The sequence below is a fragment of the Schistocerca piceifrons genome, chromosome 6, assembly GCF_021461385.2.
Source record: "Schistocerca piceifrons isolate TAMUIC-IGC-003096 chromosome 6, iqSchPice1.1, whole genome shotgun sequence".
Taxonomy (NCBI): domain Eukaryota; kingdom Metazoa; phylum Arthropoda; class Insecta; order Orthoptera; family Acrididae; genus Schistocerca; species Schistocerca piceifrons.
The window spans coordinates 299,165,091-299,191,362 of NC_060143.1; the positions used below are offsets into that span (position 1 = coordinate 299,165,091).

Consider the following 26,272-nt stretch of genomic DNA (forward strand, 5'->3'; position numbering starts at 1 on the left):
CCGTGCTTCATGCGCACCATCTCGTAGTCGAATTCACTAAGCCTCACAGCCCATCGAGCGAGTCTAGTGGACGGATCCTTCAACCCCAACAACCACTTCAACGCAACATGATCTGTCACTACCCGAAATCTTGTCCCATATAAATAACATTTAAAATATGTGATTCCATGGATTACGCTAATCATCCCCCTCTCTGTTGTTGAGTAATTACTCTCTGCTGTATTCAACTACCTAGACGCATAGGCTACAGGATGTTCTTTCCCATCAGTTTCCTGACTAAGAGCACACCCCAATGCTTGATTCGATGCATCGCACGCTAGTGTAAACTCCTTTTCAAAATCTGGAAACACAAGAACCAGACTTGATGTTAACACTTCTTTCAGTTTGTCAAACGCTTTCTGACACTCTTCTGTCTACTCAAATTTCTCACCCTTCCGTAACAATCACATCAACGGCTGTGCTAAATCTGCAGAACGCTTCATGAACTTTCGATAGAAATTGCAAATTCCGATGAATGACTGCACCTCCTTAAATGTTTTCGGTTCTCGAAAATCCCTTACAGCCTGTACCAACCTCGGATCTGTTCGCACTCCGTCCTTACTGATGATATGACCTAAATATTTTACTTCTTCTAATGAAAAATGACACTTCTCCAGGCTCAACGTCAAACTAGCTGCTCTTAACCTCATAAAGACTTCCCATAACCGCTATTTTGCTCCATACTACTTGAAAACACTATAATGTCATCCAAATAGACCAGACACTACCGTTGTTTCAAACCCCTCAACACACTGTCTAGCAACCTCTGAAACGTTGCTGGAGCGTTTTCCGAACCGAATACCATTCTAATGTACTGGTAATGGCCTCCAGGTGTAGAGAAAGCATTTTTTGGACGATCCTCTGTAGCCACCTCTAACTGATGATAACCACTTATCAAATCCATCGTAGAAAAGTAGTGGCACTGTCCTAAGTGATCCAAAGTCTCCGATATGTTTGGAATGGGGTATGCGTCCATTACTGTCTTATTATTGAGGTATCGGTAGTCGCAAGAGAACCTGTATTTCTTAGTTCCATCCATAGATTTTTTAGGCACAACGACATTGCCCGCTCCCCAGCAACTATTGCTATGCTCTATAATACCGTCCGCAAGCTGCTGGTCAATGAAATCCTCCACAATCGGCTGCAAATACCTCGGTATTCTGTATGGTTTACGGTAAACAGGTGCTTCATTCCCTGTTGGTATCCTATGTTGAACTAATGGAGTTGCTGGTAACGGCCCTTGTGAAAAAAAATCCTTAATTTCCCACAATAATTCTTCCTCCTGTTCTCTTTCTCCTCCTTTCAAATGCTTAATTTTGTCACGCAGTGCAGTTCTATCGGCAGTTAGTGGTTGATCGCTTCGCCTACCTCTCGAACACCAGTCTTCGTCATCTGGCACATACAAATTTGATACTAAAACTCCTTTCCCAAATTCACGTCTACAGCGCTAAATTATCCACGTTCACGGGAACTACTCGCCCGTCGTTCCCCTCCTGTACGTGTACAGCACTATGTTTCACAAAACAACCCAATGGGTCGAAAAATTCATTATCTTCCAATGGTTCAATAACACATACTGTACCCACAGGTAGATTTGACTCCACACTTATCCAAAGCGACTTCCCGGTGCCACTAGACGCACAATCATGCGAATTAAGCCTTAATGCTAATATACGTGGTTCAGTTGGTTTGTTCGTTATGTTAACGCCCCTCGCGACAGTTCTGCATTGACAACAGTTTCCCCTAGCTGAAATAACATTCCACCAAGTTCCACAGTTCGTTGTCCAAGGTCAATTTTGGCATGATGTTGATGCAAGAAATCTACTCCTAGGATCATGTCGTAGCCCTCGCTTACCCATGCTACTACCTCAACGCGACCTTGGCGGGTTAATGCATGATGCGGCATTATGGGAGGAAGGATAATTGCCCCCCATTTAACGATGGCAATCTAAATGGTGCACTGTATGCTGATTTCCTACGTAATGTTCTATCGATGTTACTACAAGATGTTTCACTACATGACAGAATGGCGATGTACTTCCAACATAATGGATGTCTGTCACATACCTCGCGTGGGGTTGAAGTGGTATTGAATAGCGTATTTCATAACAGGTGGATTGGTTGTCGAAGCACCATACCATGGCCCGTACGTTCACTGGATCTGACGTCCCCGGATTTCTTTCTGTGGGGAAAGTTGAAGGATGTTTGCTATCGTGATCCACCGACAACGCCTGACAACATGCGTCATCGCATTGTCAATGCGTGTGCGAATATTACGGAAGGCGAACTACTCGCTGTTGAGAGGAATGTCGTTACACTTATTGCCAAATGCATTGAGGTTGACGGACATCATTTTGAGCATTTATTGCATTAATGTGGTATTTACAGGTAATCACAGAGTAACAGCATGCGTTCTCAGAAATGATATGTTCACAAAGTACATGTATCACATTGGAACAACAGAAATAAAATGTTCAAACGTACCTACGTTCTGTATTTTAATTTAAAAAACCTGCTTGTTACCAACTGTTTGTCTAAAATTGTGAGCCATATGTTTGTGACTATTACAGCACCATCTATAACAAAGCGAAAAAAGTGATCCAACTAAAACATTCATATTTCTTTACGTACTACACGAGTATGTAATAAAAATGGCGGTTCCTATTAAAAAAAAACGCAGTCGATATCCGTTTGACCTATGGCAGCGCCAACTAGCGGGCCAACCATAGCGCCATCTGGTTTCCCCCTTCAAGCTAGACAAGTTTCGATCTTTGTAGTGTTTTCGTTTGACGCTTATTTCGTGAGATATTTGGCCCGGTCACGATCAATGGACCACCCTCTATAGGGTGATTTTTTCCACAATGTACAAACACTAGGGATTGATCTATGAGAAGATACGGAACAAAAAAAGTATAATGAACTTATGTCCGGAAACGCTTGGTTTCCATGCTATAAACCATTTATTCAATTATACTTTGTTACAGAGACTGCGGTCTCATGCGCGCTGTACCATGCACCCACAGTTACAGTACGCATGATTTCCTCCTACAGGGTCTTGATACGTCATGCCTTAGCACTCTCTCCTGCCATAGTAATTAGTAATTTTGTGTCCGATTCACTTCTATTGCTGACCTACCTTATAGTGGATATGATACAACGTTGTACACAATGGTTCCGTATTCGATTTGAGAGCTTGCCGACACGATGTTTACTTACGGAAAGGCAAATGGCAACAGGCGGCGGTTAGCAAGGTTGTATCACGAGACCTACCCCCGCCGACAGCCACCACAGAATTCAATGTTTGCAACAGTGTTTCGCCGTTTGTCTGAGACAGGATCGTTTCAGGAAGCAGGAAAACATGAAGGACGTACCCGAAATGTTCGGACACCAGACTTGGAGGAAAATGCGATTAACACTGTGGAAGGCGACCGCCGCATCAATACCAGGCAGTTGGCCCGCCAGTACAGAGTAAGCCAGACGACCGTGTGGAACATTCTACATGATAGTTGTTGCTACCCTTATCACTTACAGCGTGTGCAGGACTTACTACCGACAGATGTCCCACATCGGTTTCTTCATCAGGCAACCATGATTCCGGGATTTGTGTCATCCATCATATTCACAAATGAGGCTACCTTTACGCGGAGTGGTGTCTTCAACTTTCATAACAGTCATCTGTGGGATAATATGCAGATCCCGGGTTCGATTCCCGGCGGGGTCAGGGATTTTCTCTGCCTCGTGATGACTGGGTGTTGTGTGATGTCCTTAGGTTAGTTAGGTTTAAGTAGTTCTAAGTTCTAGGGGACTGATGACCATAGATGTTTAGTCCCATAGTGCTCAGAGCCATTTGAACTATTTGATAATATGCAGAACCCCAATGGTGTGGTGACAGTGAATCATCAGCATCGGTGCAGCTGGAATGTGTGGGCCGGAATAATTTGTGACCGTATTTTGGGACAAGTCTTCTTTCCACATCGCCTAACAGGTCGACACTATCTGAATTTCTTGTGAAGACTTTGCCTCTCTTGCTGGAAGACGAGCCATTGGTGGTTCAAAGGTTTAAGCGGTTGCTACATAATGGTGCTCCAGCCCACTTCGTCCTTAACATCCGGATACGTCTCAATCTGTGTTCCCTAGTTGCGGGATCGGACTAGAGGGTCCAGTTGCATGGCCTACTCTTTCACCGGATCTCAACGCGTGCGATTTCTGGTTATGGAGGCATCTCAAAAGTATTGTGTATGCAGAGACAATTCCAGATATGGAGACAGTGGACAGCGTATTCATGCTGCCTTTGACACTGTTTGGCTGCAGCCTGGCCGATATGAGCATGTGAGACAGAACATGCTACAGCGTGTTCCGCATGCTTTGAGGCACATGGAAACCATTTGCAATACATATTGTAACTGTGGCTGCATGGTACAGCGCGTATTAGACACCAGTCTCTGTAACGATGTACGACTGAATAAATGGTCTCTAGGATGGAAACCACGCATTTCCGAACATAAGACCATTAGACTTTTTGTTCTGTATCCTCCCATCCACCAGTCCATAGTTTGTACACGGTGGAAAAAAATCACCATGTTTACATGTGTTAAAATTATTAAGATATGAAACTGAATGAAAAGTCCAATAGTTCGCAGTTGATGTTTTTCCTGAAGTCGACTAGAGACTCACTCAACCGATTTTGCAACTTTTAAGTTGCATTTTCTGGTATATATGTGTGCAGAAAATTTTATAAACAATTACTCTGATAATGGGGAAATGAAGTTATCTGATATATCATAAATTCTGAGTGAATAAACTCAAAAAAGGAGGAAAATAATATACTTCTAGTCATGAAACTAGGTATGGATCACGTATGCCCCACAAAAAATGGACTAGATGTATTTAATAAATGAGATTTGTAATTTCATGCCTAAAGATAGTTGTTCACAATGCCATGTCATACGGTGTGGGGAGCTATTACAGAATTACCTGGTTAGGCAAAGTTCTCAGTTTCAATTGGTAAAACTATCATCAATGATGAATGTCCAGTCTATAAAAACGACGGGATGGAATTAGGAAGCTGAAAATGAACCTTGACTAAAAACCAGTGATACAACTAAACTCGGTACGATCCCCATGGAACATGGAACAAGTGCCAAAACGGGGGCTAACCTGTGTTAAAATCACGAACTGTCGCCACTTTACCGATTAAAATACTGTGTTCCTGTGGGACTATGTGAAGCAACGGACAATGTCCATCGTAAATGTTATCCAGGAAAATATTGGGACCTGGAGTAACTGAAGAATAAGAAAGTTAATGACGAAAACTAAAAAAATTAATGTATAGCAATACTCCGCAGAAATTGTTTTTAACATCTTCTGGGAGCCACCAGTGATCGAAAGTAAGAAGACTATGCTGAAGATCAAACTTACTGGAAGCCGAAACGCTTATGTGTGTTCGTCACCAACATAATGGTTATCGTAACAGCTGACAACACAAGCAGTGAGATGATCACATTGTGTTGCCGGAGTGTGTGCGGTTGCTGCCGTATGAGTACTGAGATTATTAAGTAAATAGAACTAACGCGGACAACACAGAAGATAAGAGAAGCGCGTTGCTAGTGCTGTGTTGAGGAACTGCGGTCGCCACACGAACTGTTAGACTCGACTCTCCATATAACATAAGAATAGGAAGTGGGTGATAAAAATATAATGAGATTGCTAAGGTGAAAAACATTTTTTAAAGATTGCTATTCACTTTTGTTACATTAAAACACCGTACACATTGAATGAATCAGATGACCAACTTGCGGACCGACAGTAAGAGTAAACTTGGATATTAACGTAAACTGTAATAAGCTAACCAACTACTTAGATACAGAGACCCCTTACTTGAAAATTTCAAATAGCCAATATGGATCAGTGAAGCCCGATGTCTTAATTCCGTTTGGTTGTTGGTTATTGGTCAGTATTATATGTATCTCCTCAAGCGCCTTTAAAACACCACCCTTGGCCTCTTTATGTAGTATCTCCAAGTGATTGTGGAGATCTGAAATAGAATGTTGATTGTCACTGAAGTGGGATGTTAGTTCGGATATCAAACTGCTTACATCGAGATGTTCCTTAAGGCGATTTCTAAACTTCTACCAGCTTGCACAATGTGCTTTTGAGGGCAGTCATTACCGGAATTTTAATAAACCCCTCTCTTCTTATATGGGTTTGCTGAGTGACTGTTGCCTATGTTTGTATTTTCCACCTACATTCTGTGGGTGCCCTAGTTTTAAAATTATCTGTTTTTTAAATTACAATAACAGCACGTTTGGCACTAATTTCAGTAGTTTTCTAATTTATTAAATGTGTGAACCTTCTTGGAAGAGTATTCAATGATCGCTACTAAACAATAGACACAGGAGAGCCAAAGAAACTGGTAACCTGCCTAATATGTGTACGGCCCCGCGAGCACTCAGAAGTACCACAATACGACGTGGCATGGTCTCAGCTAATGTCTGAAGTAGTGCTGGAAGGAACTGGCACCATCAATCCTGCAGGGTTGTCCATAAATCAGTAAGAGTACGAGATGGTGGAGATCTCTTCTGAACAGCACGTTGAAGGCATCGCAAATATGCTCAATAATATTCATGTCTGGGGAGTTTGGTGGCCAGCGGAAGTGTTTAAACTCAGAAGCGTGTTCCTGGAGCCACTCTGTAGCAATTCTGGACGTGTGGGGTGTCGCATTATTCTGCTGGAATTACCTAAGTCCGTCCGAATACACAACGCACATGATTGGATGCTGGTGATCAGGCAGAATGCTTACGCACGTGTCACCTGTCAAGAGTCGTGTCTAGACGTATCAGGGGTCACAAATCACAGCAACTGCACCCCCCCCCCCCAAAAAAAAACCATTACAGAGCCTCCACCAGCTTGAACAGTCCCCTGGTGACATACAGGGTCCATGGATTCATGAGGGTACCTTCATACTCGTGCACGTCCATCCACTCGATACAATTTGAAACGAGTCTCGTCCGACCAGGAAACATGTTTCCATTCATCAACAGTCCAGGCCCAGGAGAGGCGTAAAGCTGTGATGTGCAATCATCAAGGGTACACGAGTGGGCCTTCGGGTCCGAAAGCCTATATCGATTATGTTTCGTTGACTGGTTAGCACGCTGACCCTTGTTGATGGCCCAGCATTGAAATCTGCAACAATTTGCGGTAGAATTGCACTTCTGCCACGTTGAACCATTCTCTTCTGGTCCTGTTCTTGCAGGATCTTTTTTTCGGCCGCAACCATGCCGGAGATTTGATGTTTTACCGAGTTCCTGATGTTTACGGTACAGTCGCGAACTGGTCGTCATCGCGACCTCGGAGGTGATGTATCCCATCGCTCGTGCGCCGAATGTAACACCACGTTCAAAGTCACTTAAATCTTGATAACTGCCATTGTAGCGGCAGTAAGCGATCTAACATCTGCGCCAGACACTTGTTGTCTTATATAGGCGTTGTCGATCGCAGCGCCGTATTCTGCCTGTTTACATATTTCTGTTTTTGTATACCCATGCCTATGTCAGTTTTTTTGGCGCTTCGGTACATCTCTTAAATTGAGTACGTTGTCGACTGTTATTAAGAAGATGTGTCCCCTCCTATCCTCAATTTCAGTTACACTTGGCCACCATCGCTGTGCTCAAGCGTTAAAAGACTGAAAGTGATTATCGTATTTAACAACGGTAAAAAACGGACCCGCAGAATTACAGACCAGTATCCTTAATGTCAATTTGGTGCAGGATACTTGAACATGTTCTCACATCGAATATACACTGGAGTCCAAAATTAAAGCAACAAATCGTTATTTCTCCGTCTTGTGTCTAATCCAGGATATAATCGTACAAACTGTTAACAGATGTCCGTACAATCGTGTTCTGCACGGAAGGTGGCATTTCGGTCAACGGACAACCACGCCAAAGTTGATGTCAGGGCACCTATCAAACGGGGTAGTGTGTGGTGGGCTGTCCCACATCCACGGTCGCTGTGTATACTGTCACAGACGGGACGGTATGGCACAAAGAACATGCCTACCAGACTCTCTGCGGTGGAGGGCCATAAGAAGAATGGAAGCAGAACAGTCGCATACTGATGTGGCCCGATGGCTTAATGTGTACCGTTCTGTTGTTTATCGAATGTGGCGACAGTTTACAGAGACCGAAACTGTATCCCGAAGACCAGGACAGGGCCGATCATGTGTGATATCAGAAAGAGAAGAGTGTTGTTGGGCTGTAAGGGCACGACGCTAACGCCTAGTACTGCATGGCAACTGGCATTTGACCTCGCAGCATCCACTGAACGTGTTGTATAGAGACAAACGGAGACAAAAGGCTTCGGCAGAGTGGCCTTTACTGTCGGAGACCTGCTGTACGTGTACGTTTGAAGCGTCTTCACAGAAGGGAACGTCTTAGTCGTCAACATCCCACCTGGACGCCGAACAATGGGCCAATGTTCTTTTCACAGATGAGTCCCGACTTTCTCTGGAGAGTGATTCCCCAAGCATTCGCATCGGGAAGGAACGCGGAACACGATTACGGAACATAAGCATTGTGGAAAAAGACCGATATCGAGGAGGATCCCTAATGATGTTTGCGAGTGTTATGTGGACCTCTCGAACAACTCTTCATGAAATTGTACGGGGAAATCGGCAAGGTTTAACTGCTGTTATGTATCACGAAGAGATTTTGGGACCTCATAAGCGGTTGCTGCGAAATGGTGTGGACACAGAGTTCGTATTGATGGATGACAGTGCTCGACCTCATAGAGAACGTGTGATGATGTTTAATAGGAAACGGAAAATATGGCATGCATGGCGTGGCCTGCTCGCTCTCAGGATTTGAATCCCATAGAACGTGTCTGGAATGCAATAGGAAGACAGGCTGCATCACGTCAGCATCCACCAACTACTCTCCAATGTATGCAGGAAGAATAAGCTTTATTACCTCAACATGAGATTGATGAAATCATTCTCAGCATGCTCCGTCGCTGTCCGGCCTGTATTGCTGCCAGAGGTGGTCACAGCCAGTACTGAGCACATTAACTAGTTGTCGGAATATGTGTGCAAATCTGTTAAGTTGGAAAAAATGGAGAAAAGGTTTTTCTACCATTATGCACATAGCAGTTGCTTATGTTCTGCCTTCTTTACATGGTTTCTACTTTACTAGGCGGCTCTTTATACTGTTTCATGGCAAAATAAACGCAATCTAGCAAAATTTCCGTTTGTTGCTTTAAATTTGGACTCCGGTGTAATAAATTACATTGAGGCAAAAAGCTTCTGTCCACAAATCAGATCGGATATAAAAACATCGCTCGTCCGAAATTCAGCTTCCCCTTCCCTCACAAGATATTCTACAAATGATTAATGAAGGACGACAGGCAGGTTCCATATTCCTAGATTTCCGGAAAGCATTTGATACAGTGCCTCATTTAGAGTGCTAACCAAGGTACGATAAAACGAAATACGTTCCCAGATATGACAGTGGCTCGAAGTGAAGGAACCCAGTACGCTGTTCGTGACTGCAAGTGTTCATCAGAGACAAGGGTGTGGTCAAGTGTGCCCCAGAGAATTGTGAAATGACTGATCTTACTCTCTATATACATAAGTGATCTGACGGACAGGGTGAGCAGCAATCTGCAGCTGTTTGCTGGTGATGCTGTGGCGTACAGGAGGATGTCGCCTTTAAGTGACTGTAGGAGGATACAGGATGACTTAGACAAAATGAATGGCAACTTGTTCTAAGTGTAGAAAAATGCGATTTAATGCGGATGAGTAGGTAAAACAATCCCGTAACGATAGCATACTGGCTTATTGGTGTGCTGCTTCACACAGTCCCGTCGATTAAATGTCGAGGCGCAACGATGCAAAGCGATATGAAATGGAATGAGTGCGTAAGGACGGTAGTAGGCAAGGTGAATGGTCGATTTTGGTCAGCTGGAAAAATTTTGGAAAGTGTTGTTCATCTGTAAAGGAGACCGCGTTTAGAACAGTACTGTGACCCATTTTTAAGTACTTCTCGAGTGTTTGGGAACCCCGCCATGTCAGACTGAAGGAAGACATCGCAGCATTTCAGAAGCGGGCTCCTAGATTCGTTATCCGTAGGTGTGAACAACATGCAGATATTATGGCGATACTTAGGGAATTCAAATGAGATTCCCTGGAGGGAAGAAAGTCGTCCTTTTCGATGAAAAGTATTGAGTAAATTTAGAGAATCGGCATTTGAAGGCACCTGCAGAATGATTTACTGCCGCCAGCGTACATTCCGTTTAAGCACCGCCAAAGTAAGGTAAGAGAAATTAGGGATTATAGGATGGCATATAGTCAGTCTCTATTAGTGATTGGAACAGGAAAGGAAATGATTAATAGTGGCACAGATACCCTTTGCCATGCACCATATGCTGGATTTCGGAGTATGTATGTAGATGTTTTGGGCAACGGTCAAGACAGCGAGCTAGAACAGTCGGGTGGTTGGTACTTTAACCACGTTGGCCAGCAACATCGGAACCAAGTCACGTCCTGCTCACCTAGTTGCTGTATGTTCTTGAAACTCCGATTATTCTGTTGGTCGACGTAACGTGTTTGTCCAATAAAGTCATGTGTTTGCAGGTTGCCAGACAGTCTGACCCTGGAGGATGGAGCGCTGCTGGAACCGCTATCTGTGGCCGTACACGCTTGCCGGAGAGCTAATCTGTCCTGTGGCACCAGAGTCTTAATTGTAGGAGCAGGACCCATTGGCCTGGCCACCATTTGTGCAGCCAGAGCGTACGGAGCGGTCAGGATTGTTATCACAGGTACGATGGTGTCAACGGCTCTTGTTTCCAATAGCCGTCTGAACAGAGCTTGTGACAGTATTCTTGTAGTAAGTGATCATAGAGACTAGGCGTACTGCCTCAGGCAAAGGCGGTGACCAGCGTAAAAACCTTTCTATTACACAGGTTGTTAGGGGTACAAGTGCATACATTTTTATTGATGACTGAGGACAGTGTACTGAATAGCATTACATCAGTATTTACTTCATTTTCAGACTAATAATTATAGCTATTGGCATTAGTATGTTTTTAGGTTGGTCAGTTCTACCAAGTATGTGTGACAAGATGTACTAATGATCACAATATCTGCACGTAATCCCCTAAATCTGTGCGTTTCTGACTTAGATTTCTCAGATGCTATGATTAACGGTTTCGACTTATTACTGAACCACCATCAGATGATATGCAAGGGGTGTAGATACAGAACTCACATTCTCTAGATTCGTAATTTTTTAGAAGAACAGGAAAACGTATATCACTCTAGATTTTTGCAGATCATGCTAATATTATTATGAACTCCATTAGAGAGAAAGAAACAGAAGGAATGATTAAAGACTTTTTTTGAAAGAATTATGAAGTTGTTCTCTGAAAATGGATTCTCCTTTAATTTTAAGGATACACACTATATTCAGTTCTGTACAACAAATTGATAACAATAGTTGTCTGAGGCACATGAACAGGAGACAGTCAACTGGACAGAATTCCCCAAATTTGTGGGTGTACATTTTCATGAAAACTTGAGCTGGAAGATATTTGTTACTGAGCTGCTCAAAACATTAAGTTCAGCTACTTTTGCTCTTCTTGTAATTACTAGTCTTGAAAACAAATGAGTCAAGATCGTAACATTTTTTGCGTATTTCCATTCAATAAACTGTTATTTAATTTTTTTTTGTTGGGTAAGTCATCAGTTACACTACTGGCCATTAAAATGGCTACACCAAGAAGAAATGCAGATGATAAACGGGTATTCATTGGACAAATATATTATACTACAACTGACATGTGATTACATTTTCACGCAATTTGGGTGCATAGATCCTGAGAAATCGGTACCCAGAACAACCACCTCTGGCCGTAATAACGGCCCTGATACGCCTGGGCATTGAGTCAAACAGAGCTTGGATGGCGTGTACAGGTACAGCTGCCCATGCAGCTTCAACACGATACCACAGTCCATCAAGAGTAGTGACTGGCGTAGTGTGACGAGCCAGTTGCTCGGCCACCATTGATCAGACGTTTTCAGTTGGTGAGAGATCTGGAGAATGTGCTGGCCAGGGCAGCAGTCGAACATTTTCTGTATCAAGAAAGGCCCGTACAGGACGTGCAACATGCAGTCGTGCATTATCCTGCTGAAATGTAGGGTTTCGCAGGGATCGGATGAAGGGTAGAGCCACGGGTCGTAACACATCTGAAATGTAACGTCCACTGTTCAAAGTTCCGCCAATGCGAACAAGAGGTGACCGATACGTGTAACCAATGGCACCCCATACCATCGCGCCGGGTGATACGCCAGTATGGCGATGACGAATACACGCTTCCAATGTGCGTTCACCCCGATGTCGCCAAACACGGATGCGACCATCATGATGCTGTAAACAAAACCGGGATTCACCCGAAAAAATGACGTTTTGCCATTCGTGCACCCAGGTTCGTCGTTGAGTACACCATCGCAGGCGCTCCTGTGTGTGTTGCAGCGTCAATGGTAACCGCAGCCATGGTCTCCGAGCTGATAGTCCATGCTGCTGCAAACGTCGTAGAACTGCTCGTGCAGATGGTTGTTGTCTTTCAAACGTCCTCATCTGTTGACTCAGGGATCGAGACGTGGCTGCACGATCCGTTACAGCCATTCGGATAAGATGCCTGTCATCTCGACTGCTAGTGATACGAGGCCGTTGGGATCCAGCACGGCGTTCCGTATTACCCTCCTGAACCCACCGATTCCATATTCTGCTAACAGTCATTGGATCTCGACCAACGAGAGCAGCAATATCGCGATTCGATAAACCGCAATCGCGATAGGCTACAATTAGACCTTTATCAAAGTCGGAAACGTGATGGTACGCGTTTCTCCTCCTTACACGAGGTATCACAACAACGTTTCACCAGGCAACGCCTGTCAACTGCTGTTTGTGTATGAGAAATCGGTTGGAAACTTTCCTCATGTCAGCATGTTGTAGGTGTCGTCCCCGGCGCCAACCTCGTGTGAATGCTCTGAAAAGCTAATCATTTGCATATCACAGCATTTTCTTCCTGTCAGTTAAATTTCGCGTCTGTAGCACGTCATCTTCGTGGTGTAGCAATTTTAAGGGCCACGAGTGTATTTTTAAACACACAATCGTGGCGATAATAATAAAAACAGTCATGATTCCACGAGAATAGATACAGTCGATTTCTGTTAGTTTTATGAGCGAAATCGATGTAGTTTGATAGCATTCCACATGTTCAGATTACAAATTGTCATACATGAGGGCACTACATTCACTGCAGATGTATGAAATACCAATACAATTAATCGTCTATACAGTCGTCTAGTATGTTCGAAAGCACTCCTCGTCGTTATTTTGTAACATACATAGTAGGTAACAACTACAACCTGTCTGCATCCAAACTTTAAGTAGTCATACAGCCCCTTGTAATAAACCTCCTATAAGATTTTACTGCATATTTATCTTCTGATATATCGAAAAACAAATACTGTCTGTGGGTTGACATCGGGCATATTACATATACATGTATTGCTTCACTGGAGCAGGTGGCCAGAGACCGAATTTGTTTGCACAGATCCGTGAAAAGTTCTGTTGCCTCTACTGGAGGAATACCATAACCCACAGACTGTCAATCACAAGAGAAGGTTCCCGTGTTGTTCTTTCATAAGCAGTTTAATACATTTTCTTCAGCTGTAACACGTCCAGACATTGTTTGACTACAGCTTTGAACATCGCCATACACTTTGTTTTTCTACGATAACCTAGAGGTCTGTGTCAGGTGCTAAACTGACATTAAAACATTTCGATCCATTGGTCTCACAGAAAGGTGAACATTGCATGGTGTTAACTATGCTGCTTCCACAACGCACAGGATGGTAGAAACAAAAACACAGAGGTGATGTTACTAATTGTCAAAAACGTGGAAGACATTGCAACACATGGAAATGGAAGGGTTTGTGGCATTGTAGAGCATTTTCAAACAGCCATCCGAAGGTTATGACCTATACAGTTAATCTCATCTTCTACACTGATGGGGGTAGCAGATGTCTCAATGTTCTGTTTCGAAGAGCATTGATTCCACATTTTGCAGTCATGTACATGATTACTGTTCCAGTGTTGACCATCAACATTCTGACACCAACTCAGGTCTACCCTGAGTCCTGCTGTCCATCTGCAGCACAGAAATAGACATAGACATTCAGAAAATAGAGCAAATGTAATGTATCTATGGAATATTTGGTTGTGTGTGTGACTGGGTGCATTCGAGTACAGTGCTATACCATACCACCCGACTAATATGCTGTCCTATCTCATACATGACAATAATACTTAAGAAGGACTGTCTCCCTCCTTCCAACAGACATCTAGCACACGAAATAGCGGAACTGGAATGATCATGTGCCATCATCACAGACCTTTAAGAGTATAAAAGAAGATGTGATAGGAGCAGCAGCATGTTTAGTTTGTTGTTATTACTGGAGAATCTAGAGAATATTGTTACAAAGTATCGGTAACATAACATGCATCAAAGAAGGTATGCTCTTTAGCAGGATGAATTTAAATGTGCTTACATCCCCTATAGAATCGTTTTGCTAAGAGTTTTTCCCTATTTGCAGGGCTGTAGCACTGCCGAAAATAACATACAAGGCGTTAAATTTCGCAATTGGTAATATGCATGTATAGTCTATATACATGTGTGTAGTGCTGTCAGCGGTGGATTTTTGCGGTTCAAATGCATAACTTGTTAACTGTTTGTAAATTATACTCCCGGGGAAGCGCACTTTGTAGGTACAGAGAAGGGAAACTCTCATGTTCCAGGATGCTAAGCGCAGTTGACACACTTTCAGCTAGTGAATAAATTATTACTAGGATAAAAAAGTACGTGAGATGTACATTTTGTAGACATCCTGACAGGGTTGTGGGAACGTATCGGAGTTGGAAGGTATGAGTATAAACAAAAGTAGTGAAACTTATCTGGTAAGCAATAAGAGCATATACTTGTGGGAAAAAATATCAGAGGAGCAGCAGAAATCAATTCTGTACACATGTCAGCTCCCTGTTGCAGATCCCTACATGGTAGAGTGGAGATCAAGTGACCATGTAGAACTGTGCTGGACTTTGAGTTTCCATCAAGGGCATCGCTACATGAGTCTGCAGACAAGCTCTCTGATGCCTCTTAGCAGTATACGGATTTGTTACCAGTCTACGAGTTATCATCTGCACCATTCCCTGAGTCTCATCTAGGTACGAGGCGATTGTTACTATACTTTTCACTATATATCCAAATTCATGCATGTAGAGGAGAATTTTTCAGTAGACTGGTATATAGGACATGAAAATATCCCTGTATGAAATCGAACAACACATGGGTATGCCAGCAATATGACCATACACATACGGAAAACTATCGAAAAAAATGAAAAAATCCCATAAATCAGTAAAAATCGCGAAAAACCTGGTATAATTACAACAAATAATGGGAAAAACGTAAAATCGAGGGAAATTCCACGAAATATATAAAATCGCCAAAGACATGCAAAATTACGTAAATTGACTGAGAATCAGTAAAATTAGAGGAAAAGTACCATGAAATGTGGGGAATTGTGGTGGTTTGGGGTTCCCAACACTCAATACTGAGAAAAGCTTAAAAATTATGCTCTGCCTGCATTCAGTTTTAACCCACCCCCTTCCCCCTGTAAACTACATTGGTTTTTGTAAGACATACTTCAACAAAGGCGATGTAAGTATTACACAGGGGCATTATATTACAGCAGGGGAAACATATGTATTCCAATCCAGAACTGTGTTCTTACACATGCTGTCGAATATAGATATTACCGAATTACGGTTGGTTCTAACAAACAATGTTATTCCTTAAGTATTAAGGAGAAGAATCAATGAGTTTATCAGACTTAAGCCATTCCATAGAGTGTTTTGTAGGATAGTGGATTGATGCCACCATATCGACCGCCCCTTTCTCCGAGTGCAGTCTTTTGGGACAACGATTTTCCCCAGCCCCCAGTACATGTGTTGCATTATGACCCATTGATAAGGAATGCTGGTTTTTTCCCCGACAATTTCGATGTTTAGTTAGGACAGTGAAGCATTTTCCATCAGTTGTGGTAGCGTGTTTTGGCTTTCCTGAATTTCGTTTACCTGAGCTGCAAGGTGACTGTGAAGCAATGCAGGGGGAGGTCTCTGTAGTGAAATCTTGACGTCAAATAGCGATAGATATAGTCCTCAGCTCTATGCTTGCAGGTTATACTCTTATTAAACTCCTCTCTGTCCAACACCAGCATCTCAGTCAGCTGAACACAGTTCCTGACAAGAAATAAATATAGTACTTCGACTCCCGCCTTTACCCTGGCAGCTTGTAGGTGAAGGGTAGAGTTTGAGTATGCCTACAACTAGTTTCGAGGAGTGTTGTGAAATATTTTCTCGGCAGGATAACACCCTTTGTATGGCAGCATCAATTTTTGAGCTGTATTGCGATTTTATGTGCACGTAGGAAAACCGCTTGAGTTCAACACTGGGTGTCACGACACTGACCTCCATCGTGTAGACGTCAAAAGAAGGGGCGCAATGTGGGCAGATTTGTGGTGAAATTTGGTGAAAATGACCTCACCTTACACTTCACATGAACTTCTGAGACCTGACATTTCTCTCGCGTGAGTCGACATCTTGGCCGAGCGTGACATCGCAGGGTGCCACGTTGTTGTACAATTATAGAACAAGGTTGTAGGTCGCAGTGGGGGATAATGACAGGGTATATACATACTGCACGAAAGAAGTAAGGATTAGCGATGACCATAGCTACAACATTAGGAGCAAATTTGATCTTTATTACTCTAAAGCTTCTAGAGGCCCATAAAAACAGTTCCGTATGCGCCAGCAAAATGTTTTGATCATTCGAGTGACCAGCAGTAAATGAAGCTTTCAACGTAATCTAAAATGTTTCTTTCTAGAAAAGTCGTCGTTTTCCATGGACGAATTGTTATTTAAAAATGGTATCCTGCAGAAAAGTCCCTAATTTTAAGTGTAGTTCCATGAGCAGGAAAAAAAAATATAAAATTTAGTGTTAAAATTAGACAATTGTGTCATTTAAGACTCTGCGAACGGCCAGCATGTAACCACCACCGAAACTAATCATATAAACACGTCCTATAACCTGTCTCGTTGCACGTCATTCGATAGAAAAATAGTTCAAAGGATCTTTGGAACATATAACTAACTCACTAGCTTATTGTGTAGTTACTTGTGTTTAGAAATAATCAAGCAGTTTTTCAAACCTGTAAATTTAACAGAGGTACAAGTAAAAATTTTTAGTGTGGTCATTAGCATTTTCTCGCATAAATATGGAGACAGTGAGCTTTGATGCAAACATTAAAAGATGATATGATTTTTGAAACAAAGACGGATTTAAAATTTTGAATTGTCTGATCTAGTATTGTGATTCTTAGAACACTTTACATTACCTTTTGGACTTAAAACATTATTTTATATAACACTTAGTTTCATATTACATGCATAATTTAAATACTGAATGTAGTAGACTCAATTATTAAATTACATGATTTGTGGTTTTTCTTGAAGTACCATTGTTTGACTTTGAGCTGTTGTATAATTCTAAAATTGTACATCATCCACAATTGTGAGGTTCAGGAGGAATGCAGCGCTATCCAGTACTTCATAATAAGACTCAGTACAACGAAACCAATTTAAAAATTGCATGCTGTTGTTGTTTTTGAGCTTATGCTCTTCACTTTTTCTGTCTTTTCCAAGCACTTTGTTTGGAAGATATCCACTTTGTCCTTAATTTTTTGTGAATAGGATCGAAACATAGGCGCATTTAATACTCACGGAAAAGGTGTTTAAACACTGTGGAATCCGACCGTCTCTACGAGGAGGAATGAAATATTTCGCTCTTGCTGTCTCTGCATCGGGCTTTCCACTTTTCTACGCCGTTTTTTTGTTGGTCATGTCTTCATATTTTTCAAAATTAAATGCTCATAATCCATTTCATATTTCACTGCATAAAATTCGACTGAAATCTATGGATATCTTGAGGCGATAACGAATGTCATAATGCACTTTGGCCATTACCACATACCGGTAAGTTGAGCCGTCGCTTAGTAGAGTACCTATGAAGAAAGAGAAGAATAGATACGTAATTGCTGGTAAGAATACACTCGCGTCGTTGAATTTATTGTTATTCAGATGGAAGTGATAAGAGACGACATTATCAGGTAATAACACAAGTTCTCTGTGTTAACACGTAACAATAATAGAAAACAACACTAACCACAGAATCTTTGCTTGTGCAGCACAAAGTATCTACAGCTGGACGACTTGTCTGGCGTAGAGGTAATAGATGATGTACATTATGCAAACCTTCCTCGTGGAGCAATTGTTTATTAATAAAAATCGTCTGAAAATACCTCCTGTAGTTCCTCAAATTAGCCTTCACATACGGACGGAAAAATGCGTCAAGGGAAGCTAATTTATTAATAGGCCTCTACGTACAGATAACAGGGAAAAATGTTCCTATGGAAGCATAAAAATGTGAATATGTACCTGTTTATTTAAAAGACGCTAAGTGAAAGAAGCGGCGTTCCAGTTGCCTCATTCTGCCTTCCGCAGTACCTTTAAATATTTTTTTTTCAAATTTCGTCATGCGAACATATTCGCCCTCTTTTTTAACATTCAACTCACCTTTCATTCGCATAAGTTGCCGTAATTGTTCCTCGCTCATACCAATTAATCCACCGCTATTAGTCGCTCATACCCATCCACTCCCACTTGTCCATTCTCTCACTCACTCGGTCCAACTCACTGTCATTAACTCCCTGTTTCTCTCTAACTATCAGTGCCTCCTGTCTCACTGCCACAGTCCCTTCGTTCTGTCCTATTGCTACTGTCCCCTCTCACTGCCACTGTCACCCTCGTGCTCCCTCTTACCGCTAATATCTCATTCGTTCTTCCTACTGCTGCTCTCTTTTCTCACTATCACTTTATCTCTCTTCCTCGCTGTCGTTGTCGTGTACTCTGTTTCTCATTACCACTGACACTCACCCACATCCACTTTCTCTTTATTCCTCCCTCCTCGCTCCCCTCCCCTCTCCCCCACCCCCTCCCCGAGGCACTGTCACTTTCACTCTCTTCCTAGCACTGTTCTAACACTGTCAACTATGTGCCACTGCCACTGTCTCTGTTTCTCTCACTCTGCCATTGTCTCCTTTGCTCTTTCTATAAGACAGCCATAGTCCACTATCTTCCAGTACTTACCACTTTACCGTCTCATTACCACGGCCAGTGTCTTCTTCTCTCTCAGAATAAAAAAGCGCGAATATGATTACGTGCCAAATTTTTGGGAAAATTTTTAAAGGCGCTGAGGAAGGTAGAATGGGACAGCTGTTATCCCACTTCCAGTCAGTGTCTTTTAAATAAACAGGAACATATTCGCATTTTTTGTGCTCCTCTGGTTCCCTTCTTTTCCCTGCTGCAGCAGGGCATGTAACTTATATGGAAATTGTTGTGACTTGACTGGACAGCCAAGCCACTAGGAGGAAGCCGAAAGGCACGCGTTTAAGCTCACGCAGGCTGGCGTGAGGTCTGGAACAGTTAAGGGAATTTATAGTAACAAAGAACGTAAGTAACTACTGGAATACTTAACTTTAATTCATAATTGGTGAACATCGGTCTGACGGTACATGCATCACAAGATAAATAGCAAATGATAATGGCGCCTTGCTAGGTCGTAGCAAATGACGTAGCTGAAGGCTATGCTAACTTTCGTCTCGGCAAATGAGAGCGTAATTTGTCAGTGAACCATCGCTAGCAAAGTCGGCTGTACAACTGGGGCGAGTGCTAGGACGTCTCTCTAGACCTGCCGTGTGGCGGCGCTCGGTCTGCAATCACTGACAGTGGCGACACGCGGGTCCGACGTATACTAACGGACCGCGGCCGATTTAAAGGCTACCACCTAGCAAGTGTGGTGTCTGGCGGTGACACCACAGAAATAAATGTATTGGTGAGTAAAATTTAGATATGTCACTTATGGCAACTGAAACACCGAAAAACAGATTTTACACCTCAGCCATGTGATTTACGATTACTGCATGTTTCCCAGATGATACCGGAGACACTTCACAGCATATTTCTCTGTGTTGCGATCACTTTTTCGCCTCACGCCGGATTTTAAGTGCGGGTTTTACATGTACACGAAGGGTAACTTTGAACTTCTGAATCTCGGAAAAGGATAAAGAAAATTTTCAAGGTTGTTCGAGTTCGGGATCTTAGGAATACTGAATATATTGTAAAAATTTCAGCCGTTTGCTGAGCATAGCCGTCTTAGAATACTAAGCTGGGTTTTGGTCCGCTGGCGACGGCGAAAATACAGAAAGAAGACATGGCTGCTTGGTTCAGTAACCGTTTCTAAACTAAAGTTGAAACAAATGAGCCCTCGGTCACTATTATTTTTAATCTTATTGACCAGGTTTCAACACTCCTAAGAGTGCCTTCATCAGAATTAAAACAATTAAAATCGCCTATAACGTAGCTACAAATTTATAGGAAAAGATATTTATATAAGAAGTGTAAGTACGGACTAACATAAAAGACAGAAGGAGTACTGTTTTACTTCTGATGAAGGCACTCTTAGAAGTGTTGAAACCAGTCAGTAAGACTAAAAATAATAGTGACCGAGGGCTCATTTGTTTCAATTTTACAGTAAAGAGACCCTTTTTTTATGTTTTCCGAGGAACGCCCATGAACTAATGGTGCCACCTCAAGTCCCATCAAGTCCACCGGAGACCACATCAAATGCAAAAAGGAGTAACCGATTTTCTCCATTTGCCTAAGCAGGAGGAAGTGTGTAATATTCAAAGATAGTGACAGCAAAACGATTTTTCTTTTGGATATATAAATGGTCCGTACTCCAACGGATATCCAAAACACTTGACCCTACCTTTTTGTCGGCAACACAACCCGAGTCATGAGCACCAGAAAATCCCGTTTTATGCCCGGCATTTTGGAACTTACTAAGTACACGTGGTATCGTATACATACTCATACCAAATATCATAAGTATACATACTCATACCAAATACCATAAGAAAACTGGATTATCAGATTATTAAAAGGCTTTTATAACTGCAGGATTTCACATGAATATTATCAATCACCTTATGGTAGCCTTTCATTGGTAGAAACGGATGATGTGTATTTTGTTAGACAAATTACAATGGAGGATGTAAGTTATCCGACAACTGGGGAACTTCAGACATCTAAGAAAGCAATACTGTATAACTGTGTCTTTGGAACATGTTGTTACCGTATACAGACGCAAATTAGCACAATTAACAGCATGATGTCCTTTTCACTATTCAAAACTTATGTGCATTCTCAAGAATGTAAGTTTTGCATGTAAAACAAAGGGAAACAAAAGTACAGCGTCAGACACTATGTCAGTCAGTAGAAAGTATGGTAGATATAAAATTAACGAGCTCCTTGAACAGACGAAGGCCCAGAGTATGTCGAACAGCCACTGTGTGATCTTCTGTCACACGGCGTCATGAGGATACAGTAAGGGGTGACATGTGGTCAGCACACCAGTCTCTCAGCTGTTGTCACGTTTGCAACTTGGACGTTCGTCGGTTGGAGTCACGAATGCTGAGTGCAACACGCACCAGTCGTCAGCGTGCAACAACCACTCACGAACGGCAGGTAGCAACACTAGCGGAGAAGGGTATATAAGACATGTCGGAGGGACACGGAAAACACTGCAGCAATTGTAATGTGAAAACAGAGCGATTAGTTTGTAAAAGGTTCGCGTGCTGCCCTCGTTAAAGTATACCGCACCTGACAGAGTGGCACTATCCAAACTGGCATCGAGGCAACCGAGTTGCATCATGAACCATAAATGATAGTGTGAACGACGGCTGCGGAGAGGTGTACAGGCAAATAGACGTTCAATTGTTGAGTAGTTTACCGGCCAGATGAACCAAGGGGCTACCAACAGTGTCTCATCAATGACCGTTCAGCGAACGTTGCTGCGTGTGGACCTCCGCAGCAGGCACCTGGTTAGCACATCAATGCTGACTGCTATTCATCGTCGACGAAGGCAGGGTTTTACACGCCAGTACCGCAGAAGAATGCCGAAGGTAAGGTGGGTAGATCACGTAACTAATGAGGAGGTATTGAATAGGATTGGGGAGAAGAGAAGTTTGTGGCACAACTTGACTAGAAGAAGGGATCGGTTGGTAGGACATGTTTTGAGGCATCAAGGGATCACAAATTTAGCATTGGAGGGCAGCGTGGAGGGTAAAAATCGTAGAGGGAGACCAAGAGATCAATACACTAAGCAGATTCAGAAGGATGTAGGTTGCAGTAGGTACTGGGAGATGAAGAAGCTTGCACAGGATAGAGTAGCATGGAGAGCTGCATCAAACCAGTCTCAGGACTGAAGACCACAACAACAACAACAACCGCAGTTGGACGGCCACTGAGTGACGACAGTTGGCTTCTTTAGATGAATCAAGTTCTATGCTCCATCATACAAATGGCCGTTGGCTTATATGACCCTTCAACATTAGTCGGAAGGGTCCAGGCCGGAGGGAGGAGCATTATGGTCTTGGGGACGTTTTCGTGATATTCCGTGTGTGATCTTGTTATTATCGAAGGCACAATGGATCAATACAAGTATGCATCTGTTCTCGGGCACCACGTCCACCTCTATCGGTATTTTGTTTGTTCATCTAAACGGTGGCACCTACGAGCAGCGTAGTGGAACGTGTCGCACAGCTCACGACGTAATTGCACAGTTCGAAGAGCATCAGTATAAGTTTATCGTACTCCCCTGGGCACTGAACTCCCCGGGTTTAAATCCAGTCGCAAATCTGTGGGACCACCTCGATCGGGCTGTACACGCCACGGAACCCATCCCAGAAACCTAGCACAGCTGGCCGCTGCTCTGGAGTCAGGATGGCTCCACATACCTCTCAGTACCTTCCACAACTTCACTGACTCTCTTCCTGCACGTCTCGTAGCGATTTGTGCCACAAAAGGTTCTTATTCAGGCTTTTGAACGGAGGTCACATTAATGTGATTGAACAGTGCTTTTCTGGCGTGTTGAGGCCTGTGTTTGTATCAGTTTTAGTGGTCTCTGGGACTTAATCTTTCAACAAGATGATGCAAGGCCGCATGTTGTCCGTGCTGTCCTGACCTGCCCTCTTCAGTACATTCTCCGCATCTCCCAGCTATTGCAAACATCTGCTCATGAGTTGCTGAAACTCTGACACGCCACAGCCCCCCCCCCCCCCCCCCAGCCATTACGCTTGATTAACTTTTTGTAAAGAGTTGAAGCAGCATGGAATGTCGTACCCGCATCTTTCTCCCAGCTCACTGTTCTGTCATGTTAGAACCGTTGTTGTTACTATACAGGGTGAGGCAGCTAAGTCATAATACCCCTTGTATCTCCCCAACAGTAATAGATACAAAGATGCCGTTTGGACAGTGAATTGCAGGGACAGGGGCTACTTGAATAGATCGCATTTCATGTTTGTGCTATTTTTTTTATTACAGAGATATGAGGCCATCTTTGTTTTTTTTAATGGAACCTTATGTTAAATTTTAGCGTAATATAATTGGATGGTTTCAAATATGTATCACAATATTTAGGCGAATAGTTTTTGAGACACAGATAAGTTCTCGTATGGTGTTTGTCCTTAATGTACAATGTCTTGACAGATTCTGCCCGTAATAACTAAAGACACACCGGCGGATGAGGTAAATGCGTGTTCAAAGAAGTCAGCCTTATGGCAACATTTTAAAAAATTTAATGTAAAAACAAATCTGTTCATGCAACTGTTCAGTGACGCAGAAGCTACACAATACGCGGGATGTCCTCCTCAAAATCGGCGAAGATCGTTTTCATACAGATGCCAAGGCATGATTACATTACATCGTGAATTCTGTAGTATTGTACACAGTACATAAGACTTAGTGAGCAAAGTTTATCGTGAACTCCAAGAAGATATGAGTAATAACGGATGGTTGAGTGGGAGGGAAATTATGGAGCCGAGTAATGAATTTGTGAGACAGATAACTCAAACAATTAGGTCGCAAGTAGGAGGAGATATTGTAGAGTACCTCTCTGTTGATAATATCACAGACACTGAACAAGTCATATCTTACTCTATGAAGTTTCTTAACTTTTTGAAATTGTCAGCAGTGTCTTCTTATAAACCGAGTTTAAAGTTTAGTGTTCCAGTCCCCTTAGTGATAAATCTTGGTGCGACCGTAATGTGTTCAACCCGGGGGTAAGCCGGTTCGAATCCTGGTAGTGAAAAAGAAAAAAAAAACAGACTTTGCGTCAACGTCCTGGTTTAAATACGAAAACTCTCCGCAGTGTCTCATGAAGTGAGGGCATATGACATTGTTAGTTATCTGTCCGTCGGATGAGGACGTTTAGCTTGGCGGCACCCATGATGCTATTTACGAGGAGTAAGTTACGTGCTGGCTCCGGATTTCACCGTCTCCCTTCTCTCATTATCATCATAATCATCATCATACAACACAAACTTCACACTACAGTCCACGCAAAACACACACACACACACACACACACACACACACACACACACACTCGCATACACACGCAATACGTATATGCAGTCTTACAAATACTGCAATGGAGCTTGTTGTAAACAGTAAATAAAAGAATAAAAGACAGTGTGTGTAATGGTACCCGCTTCCAAATTACACATCTGGGGCCAAATATTTTAGGGCTACTACAATGAACTCAGCTAAAGGAGCAAATCTCAATTATTCCGACGAATCTGTCTTTTGAATTTAAAAGATTGCAAATGTCGCTGAACATTGTTTATGTAATGGCCATAAATAAAGCCGAAGGGCACACTCTCAAATTTGCCTGTGTTCTTTTAGGTAAAAACTTTTTTTTCTCATGGACAGTTGTATGTGGTATGCTGACTTGTGCCAAACTCACAAAATATCTATGTCCTTGAAAAAGATGGCAAGACGAAAAACATTGTTTATACAGCTGTGTTAAAATCTTGCAATAAATAATTGATAACAAAGAAATTTTTTCGTAGTTTTTATTACTTTTAACTATGATTCGACATATGACAAAAAATAAAAAGACTTTCATTATGTGCCTATGCACATTTATTCATACAAACATTTATGCATACACAGACATGTACATATCTATACCACTATATACACAGATATTTTTAAATTACTAACATACTGCCTCACCATCACTTATCATAACAAAATTATTGATATGCTAGCGCAGCCACAGGTAACAGCTATATAATCCTTGCCTCTTTATCATACATATGCTTATATGGTGAGAAATAAAAATACTCGTAGCTCTACAAGGACTGATGTAGAAACTATTGTGACACTGGACAACAAATTTGAAGTGAAATTGTCTAAATTGCATGATTTTGAGTTAGCTATATTTATTTCAGTATAAAATGATAGAAAATCATCATCTTCGTGAATATTTAGCTCTAGTTTTTTTAAGAAATCTACGTTTTTGTATAAATAACTCACTAACTAAATATGCATTCATGTTCCAAGATCCAGCATAACAAACTTTAAGTGAATAATCACTTGAATTATATTATGTGTTATACACTGATAAATTTCAGTGCCACTCTGGAAGTCTAAAAGTAAAAAATTAAGAAAAAACGAAGATGATAATATTACATGAATGAAAATACTTTGTAAGTCTACTTTGTGGCAGCACTATGTAAAGCACAAAAAAAATAAATTAATTGGTCATAAATGTATACAAAGGACTACAAATATTAAATGTCCATATGTACAATTACATATTTTGTTCAGAGATAAATTCAGAAGACGACCATTTTCGCTTAGCTTGACGTTTATATCCATACTCGGGAACATCCCTTATGACAGTCCAGCAGTAATCTGCTAACATAGTAGGACTCCACTTTCCAGCATACCTCTTCTGAAATGTGACAATATCTTGATGAAATCGCTCTCCATGTTCATCACTTACTGCACAACAACCTTTGGGGAAGGAGTCAAGATGATTATGTAAGAAATGCAACTTCAGTGGCATGTCGCAACCAAGTTGTTCATAAGAGACAACATGTTATCTACAATCTCCTTGTAATTTATTGCTCATTTGTTCCTTAAGAACC

The 26,272-nt window shown here is 42.1% G+C and overlaps 1 protein-coding gene across 1 annotated transcript in view; it reads left to right on the forward strand.

Moving 5' to 3' along the window:
- Nucleotides 1–26,272, forward strand: part of LOC124803282 (sorbitol dehydrogenase-like) — a 172,420-nt gene that overhangs the window by 15,560 nt on the left and 130,588 nt on the right. The window contains exon 5 of the mRNA XM_047264465.1: nt 10,667–10,851. Coding sequence (XP_047120421.1) covers nt 10,667–10,851 — 185 coding nt within the window. The remainder of the gene's footprint in view (nt 1–10,666; nt 10,852–26,272) is intronic.